The 7,750-nt window shown below is 36.0% G+C and overlaps 2 protein-coding genes and 1 non-coding gene across 4 annotated transcripts; 2 read left to right on the top strand and 1 right to left on the bottom strand.

The window, feature by feature from the left end:
- LOC107631690 (RING-H2 finger protein ATL54) lies at positions 583-1,763 on the top strand (the record flags this gene model as incomplete). The annotated part of the gene is given in 1 exon segment (XM_016335211.2): positions 583-1,763. A coding segment is annotated over 1 exon segment (1,045 nt), but the record flags the coding sequence as incomplete, so codon positions are not given.
- On the top strand, positions 2,303-2,374 carry TRNAQ-UUG. Its single transcript has one exon. It is a non-coding gene; the product is annotated as a tRNA-Gln (tRNA).
- LOC107631689 (magnesium-transporting ATPase, P-type 1-like) lies at positions 2,667-6,301 on the bottom strand. Of its 2 annotated transcripts, XM_016335210.2 has the most exons (7): positions 6,056-6,301; positions 5,864-5,980; positions 5,571-5,797; positions 5,274-5,485; positions 4,852-4,954; positions 4,406-4,776; positions 2,667-4,328 (listed from the first exon to the last, which is right to left on the bottom strand). In XM_016335210.2, the coding sequence occupies exons 1-7, from the start codon at positions 6,207-6,209 to the stop codon at positions 2,699-2,701; spliced, it is 2,814 nt and encodes a 937-aa protein (XP_016190696.1). In that variant the 5' UTR covers positions 6,210-6,301; the 3' UTR covers positions 2,667-2,698. The 2 variants fall into 2 exon arrangements, with proteins under 2 accessions (XP_016190696.1, XP_020975483.1); XM_021119824.1 differs by lacking the exons at positions 5,864-5,980; positions 6,056-6,301 and having other exon boundaries at positions 5,274-5,477; positions 5,571-5,711.

Genomic DNA, 7,750 nt, shown 5'->3' with positions numbered 1-7,750 from the left:
TTGATATCATAAAAAAAAATATACAAAAGAAATAAATACAGTTTCCTTTAATAAATCAAATGAAATGTAAACATACATATAATACTGGGTAATCACCACACTAGTGATATATTTTAAAGCATGTTGTGTGTTGGTGGGTCAACTAGTCAAACACACTATGGTAAGTAAAGAGTTGTGGAGTGTCCAATAAGGCAATAGCAGTTACTACTTAATAGAGTTAGTCACTCCAGTAGCAAAATAGAATCACAATCACAATTACAATCACAATCACAATCACAAACACTAATGATATGATAGGATAGGATAGGAATCTCTTAACTGCCCACCATGATTTAAAGTTAAACGCGTAAACGCCCTGTTGACTTTGGACGAAGAAGGAGATGAAGCTGTGTTGTGTATTTGTAAAGATAGATGTTTTTACGCAAAAAGATAACTAAATGTTAATAGTCATCCAATTCGCCAAAAAGGAAAGCCGCTAAATTCCAATTATGTTGGTCAGCTAATGAAGCCACACTTTATGCCTCAAACGTTATCCTCTGTTTCGCCGCTCATGGGTTTTCTTCCCAGAAAACTAGTGCTACTGCAACTGCAACATCAGAGTGAGCATATGATTATGAACACAGTATCACATAGCCCTAGCCCTAGCCCAGGCCCAGGCCCAGGCCCAGCACCTTCTCCTTCCCCTCTTCAATCATCACTGTCACTCCCTATCCCCATCCCGCCAAAGTTCCCTTTCCCTTTAATCCCTATCCGTGATGAAGGGTTTCACGTGCATCTTCTTCAACTTGGCATGATTATCATGGCCGGCACCGTTGGAATCGCGATGCTTCTATGTGCCGTCTCCTTGATCCGAAGGATCTGTTGTTCCTGGAGGCATAACCGCACGGGAGGAAACACGCCCATACTGTTCCATGTTAATGGAGATTCTGCTGTTTCAGGTTCGGATTTCGATGATGATGAGGGAGCCTTGGTTGATCACCCTATATGGTTCATCCGCACGGTGGGGCTGCAGCAATCGGTTATAGATTCCATCACAGTGTTTGTTTACAGAAAAGGCGAGAGGCTAATTGATGGTTCAGATTGCTCTGTTTGCCTCGCTGAGTTCCAAGAAAACGACTCTCTCAGGCTGTTACCAAAGTGCAGTCACGCCTTTCACATCCCTTGCATTGACACGTGGCTTAGATCGCACAAGAATTGCCCTCTCTGCCGCGCACCCGTTCTTCATGATTCCGGTGCCGCAACTGCTATTAGTACGGATGTGATAGTTCCCGAGGCTGATTCAAATGGTTCTGGTGAGAATCAAGAAAATGGTGAGAGTAGTTCAGTGAGGAATATTGGAGATGAGGATGATGGGGGTGAAGATGGAGAAACCCTAGAAAAGATGAATAGGCACAGAGATGCTTCGATTACACAACCAATGAGGAGGTCGGTTTCCATGGATTCATCATCCATGTTTCGTGATTTGAATTCTGATGATCAAGATGACAAAATCACCAATCCAAGTTCAAGAATATACAAACTGGCTTCAATAGCATTTCAGAAGAGGCCTAGAAGCCCTTTTTCACATAACAGGAAATGCTCCACTTCTACACACTCTAGGAGCCACAGTTCAACTCTCCCTTTGTAGAATCTCCTCAGCAATAGTTAGAATTAGGGTATCAGAGTTCATCCAAACCACTTATGTTCTCTCTACATATATATGTGTCTATGTTTCAATACAATTATACACACAAATTTTAGTGTTTGTGCCCAGATCCTTCTTTTTCCTCTTTTTTTTTTTTTTTTTTTTTTTTTTTTTTTTTTTTTTTGCTTTTTCTTTTTTCTTTTTCCTATTAACAAGAAAAGTTAAGAAAAGGTAGATTATTGTTTAAATTGCATCAGCTGGGAGTTCAATCCAGACATCTGAATTGGCCCAGAAACACATGTGGGTTATCTCTGTTTTCAATATATTTTGATAAAACAGAAATATAACTGTTCTGAACGATACTTTTTTTCCTTGTTACTTGATCATTGAATCTCTTTTTTATATAAAGTATAACCTCCATGTATACTCGTATAAGTAACTTTAATTTACAAGTAAAAAGTAATCTGATACCGTTTAAATTAAGTTGACTCGAAAAAGTGAAAAACAAGGTCACTTTCAACCACATATTCCCCAGATCACTGACACCAACACCTTCTTTTAGTCATTTCTAATGCATCAAATTATACGAAGAAAAATTATAAGATATTAACTAAGAAAATCTTGTTCATTTTATTTTAATTATTATGAAAATAATTTCGAAGGCAGTTTAACACATCTGGTTCTATGGTGTAGTGGTTAGCACTCTGGACTTTGAATCCAGCGACCTGGGTTCGACTCCCGGTAGGACCTTCATTTTATATATTTGTTTGACTATGTCATATTGTCATGAGTTTTTAAAATTTTGCTAGCTGTCATGCACTCATGCTTCATGCTCTTTTGAATCCCGGTGATAAAGAAAAGAAAAAGATTTTGTTTTGATTTTACAATAGAGAAGTAATACCTAACTAAAAAATTTAAAATTCCAGAGCTTGTTAGCTTTTACCTTGGTTTTTAACTTTTAATCTAGACCTATATAGGGATGTATAAGTAGCAGTAGCAGGGTACAAGTGCAAGAATGTATGTGGAATGCTAAGTGTATAGATATTCTCAACTTGGTTGAAATGTTAATATTATTCAAAGCCATCTCTTATAAAGCAATATGTAAAGTCTCTTAACGAGCTGGCCAAGTACAAAGTATCCAAGAAAAAGAATGAGCAAAAATCCGAAATAGGAGAAGGGTAGAAGCGTGAATTCCATTATTCTCCCAATAGGTGTGAACGGAAGTGCAATTCCAATTGCAGATATGACAAGTGTGGAGCACATGACAGGCGAAGAAGCAATGTCCTGTATGAAAGGAATTTTGTCAGTTCTGATCAAGTGAATGATGAGAGTCTGCATGAGGAGGCCCTCAATGAACCATGCTGAATGGAAGAACTTCTCATCCAAATCAGCTCCGATATTGTAATAGAACCAAAGGAACAAGAGTGCTGCCACGTCACAGAGAGTGCATACTGGCCCATTCCACAATATGAACATTGGCAACCCTTTCTCTGACCATTTCTGAGGACTCTTGACATACTCTCCGTCCATTTTGTCCCAGGGGATGGCGATTTGTCCCACGCTGTAGAGCAAGTTCTGTGTGAGGAGCTGTTTAGAGGTTAAGGGCTCATACTTGAGGAACAAGATTGCTATGAGAAGTGAAATCACGCCTCCCAGGTTTGCAATAACTGACATCTTCACATACTTCATTGTGTTGCCAAAGGTGAGTCTACCGTGCTCTACTCCTGCAACCAGCACATTCAGATCCTTCTCAAGTAAGATGATATCTGCCATGTCTTTGGCTATGGCTACACCTGAGTCCACTGAAATGCTAACATTCGCAGCATCAAGGGCAAGAGAGTCATTCACACCATCTCCCAAGAATCCAACCACATGCTTTCCAACTGTCTGCAACGACTGTACCACTCTCAGTTTCTGAGTTGGCGTCAAGCGTGCTAGCACCGTGGCGCGTTGAACCGTCTCATGGAAACTTTCTTGGTCAAGTTGCTCTATCTCTGGCCCTGTTATCACATCACTGGTTCTTATGCCAACTTCAGTGCATACCCTTGTTGCCAATGACAGTGAATCACCTGTTAAAACCTTTGCTTCAACTCCTTTTTCTGCCAAACGCCGCAGTGCTTCTTTCGCCGACGCCTTTGGTGGGTCGAAAAATGTTATTAGGCCAAGGAATATCATGTCTCCCTCCTCACTTGTATTTATTCCATTACTTGCTTCCTCTCCAAGTTTCTTTATAGCTACTGCTATAACCCTTAATCCCTCATTGCTTAGTTCTTCTGAAAGATTTAAGATTCTCTTATAGTCTTCTGAAGAGAAGATCGAGATTCCTTCTTTTTTGTCAGAATTCGCAATGTAAGAACAAACTCTCATGACTTCTAACAATGCTCCTTTTGTTACCATGAACCTGCCAGAGAACTGTGGCTGTCTCTCATTTGTTTCTAAGATTACAGACACTCTTCTTCTTATGAAGTCAAAAGGAATCTCATCTAGCTTTCTCCACTTGGATGGCTGAAACTTAAGTCCATTTGTATATACGTATGCAAGAATTGCATCATCCAATGGATACTTCTGCTCAATCTTGAAGTAAGAATTGAGAAATGCAAAGCGTAGAACTTGTTCTTGGGGCATCCCTTTGCTGTCAACATGATTAACCATAATTGCACGATTCATTGTTAGTGTGCCTGTCTTGTCAATACATAGAATATCCCTGCAAAATATAAAGAGTGAGTACAAGACAAATGAGTGATATTTCTTTTTTGGTTGATAATGTGACTACATTCTTACATGGATCCCATCTCGCGAATAGCGGTCAAACTTTTAACTATACACTTGTCTTTAGCCATAGCAAGTGCTCCTTTCGCTAGACATGTATTCACAATGAGGGGAAGCATCTGAGGATTGAGGGCAGATGCAACTGAGATTGCAAAAAGAATGCTGTTGCTCAAATTAAGTGATGTAAGGTAATCTGTCAAGAACATAATTGTAACTAGCACTAGCATAACTGAAATAAGCAAGTAAAATATCCACTTGAGACCCTTTTCAAAGTCATCTGGTGGCTTCCTCTTCCCAACTTTTGAAAACATGGTGCTCATATAAGTATTGGATCCTGTCGATACAACCAATCCTGTTCCAGTACCTGAAACCACGCTCGTGCCCTGCAGTTGAGTTTACTATTGGTTTAGTATTGGTTTGGTTTGTAAATATAAAGTCTTTGGTTCATTTCAATTCACCATGAAGCAGATGTTCTTTAAATCTAATAAAGGAGTGCTTTGATCTTCTCTGATATCAGCAGTTTTCTCAGTTGTCCAAGATTCCCCAGTTAGTGAGGCCTGGCTGTTGAAAACGTCACAATGTAAAATTTAGTTAGCTTAATTCACGCGCAATTATGATACGAGCAATTCTACATGACCAGTAAATATTATTATTTTTTGTCAGTAATAATTTGCACCTATATTTACAGGCATGAATCAATATAGTTTACACTTTACACCCATGTTTTCCAGAGATTGTACATATGAATTAGTAAAATTTATTTATCAAAAACAATTTAGTGCTTGTGTTAGTCGAATGATGGTCAAAAATACTAAAAGTTGCTGCATCACGAATTTCTCTTATGATATACAAAAGGTAGTAGATTTTGAAGTTGGCATACCTCACAACAAGATGCTTTGAAGATAACAACCTAACATCACCAGGAAAGAGATCACCAGGTTCAAAAATGACAATGTCGCCGGGAACTATATCCCTGTGATCAACTTGAACTATTAACTCTCTCTGCACAACTCTACCAGCGCATCTTTGCACTTTTACTGGGCACCTTACCAATTCAGAAAGTTTCATGGCTGCTTTTGAGCTGCTGTATTCCTAAGAGTCACATTTAGTTTAGTGAATGCATTTATGATTTATATATTCATTCTTGATGAACAAAGAAGGTGAGAGCCAAGTATACCTGACAGAAACGAAGGGCAACACTAATGAAAACCAGTATAAGCATGATGCATCCATTTGCATCGTCACAAGCAATGAATGACATTGCAGATAAAACAATGAGGATCATGTTAAAAGGATGGAAAAGAGAATTCCACAAAAGATGCCACCACCTTGGAAAAGAATACTCAAGTGGAACATTTGGCCCATTTTCCTTTAGCCTCCTCTCTGCTTCAGTGAAACTTAGACCTGCAAACACTTTATTAAAAACATTTTCTAGGAGCAAATTCAATATGAAAAATATTGTTGACTTGCCTCTTTCGGTGGAAGCAACATACTCGAAGGCAATGTATTTCTGAGAGTGAGCCAAAGTGTATAACCATGAGCACACTCTCTCTTCTTCCTTACTTTGTGAACCCCCATCAGCTTCCTCTACAATTCAACTCAACCATCATAATTAATAAAAGCATCATATTCTAAAAAGTTGTTGTTTTCTAAGGAGCTTACTTGAATGGATGAGGCGGCGCAGTAACAGTAGAAGCTTAGTTGGGAATGAACATTGGTGGGTGGTAGTACTAGGAGGATTCTGTACAAGAACTTGGTTTATGTTGTTGGAATCAGGTACCATGTACGAAATTTTGGATCTGCCCATAAAAAACATTGAAATAGGAGGGTAGCAACCATTGAGATGGAAAAAAAAAAAAGAGTATCTTTGTTGAATGGTTCGAGTGAGAGGAAGATCAGAGGTTTATTTGTCTTTTATTTATGAGTTAGTTGTTCACTTACTACTTCTAATTCCGTATTGCATGCTTCTAACTACCATGCCACCAAAGAAAGTTAGGTGACTACTTGATTAATCAATTCAATTCCATTGTTAACTAACATTCTTACCTGGATAAAACAATAAAAGCAATTTCATACACCTTACTTCAAAATTCTCAACATACTTCTAAATTAAATCAAATACATTTTTTTTTTGTGAAAATCAAACACATTTAAAATTGAATAGCCTCCACCTCCAAGAAAAATTTATATTATATACATTAATCAAACTTGTTTAATTTGTCTCTAAACTTGGACATACATGTATACTTGTCTAAGCGGTATACATAGATTGTTTTTTAGTTCATTATAGAAAATGTTATGAGCGGTCAATTATGCAATGGAATTCTAACTTTCAACATGGACTTTATGAAATTAGAGTTGATAATAAGGGTTGATTTAAAATTAATGTAAAAAGAATAAACTATTATACATTTGACTATTAATACACATGTTAGTTTGGATAACTGATTTTTTGTGTATATATAATATAATTTAATTTAAAATTAAANTTTTGTTAAAAAATTAAGATATCCATATCCATTTTATAAAGTAGACTAGTTTCTTAATATATATAAAAAGTCAAAGTAATAATTATTTTGAAATAAAAAGAATACATTGTTAAGTAGATGGGAAAAATTTATTGGAGAAGAGAAGGGTAGGTTATTTGGGCCGTTTGTCAAGCCTTCAATTGATAGGTTTTTAACAAAAATAAATAAAAGAGGATTGAATTTTGAAAAAAAAAAATCATCAGTTGTTTTGCTTACTGGTCAATGATATAGTCTTTGGTTAAACAAAAAAATATTGATACTTTTTTAAGTTTTTTTTTTTAATTTTTGCTTTTGTTGTGTTTAAATTTTTATAAAAAAAAATTACAATAGTAATATTTCTACTTTCTATTTCAATTCTTTTATAAATAAAATTAAGATAAAAGAAAAAGGTGAATGCTAATGCACTAAAAAAAAAAGTAAAGAGTGTATGACTCATTGAACTCTAAAATTTAAATCACCAACTTTAAATCATAAATTTTAAATAATAAATTTTAAATTTTAAATTCTAAATTTTAAAGTCTAAAATTTAAATGAAGAGCTACAATTCACTTAATTAATGAAGAGTAGTGTAGCACTTCTTAAAAAATAAGTAAACAAAAAAAAAATACTTAAATTGTTTTATACCTTTTACTTCATATATTTATAGAGTTCATGCTCGAAGGGTAACCTTGCCGTTATTCCATGACGTTGGTTATGGTCTAATTAGTAATTGCCATTTGAGTTATAATTCATTGGCTAATTACTTCGTCATTTACGTTCTCTTTTTGTCGAGAATATATATATATATATGAGACCGAGATTGTGATTTTTAAATTTATAATGACACTCT

The sequence above is a fragment of the Arachis ipaensis genome, chromosome B03, assembly GCF_000816755.2.
Source record: "Arachis ipaensis cultivar K30076 chromosome B03, Araip1.1, whole genome shotgun sequence".
NCBI classification, from domain to species: Eukaryota; Viridiplantae; Streptophyta; class Magnoliopsida; order Fabales; family Fabaceae; genus Arachis; species Arachis ipaensis.
This window is presented reverse-complemented; position numbering and strand designations above follow the sequence as displayed.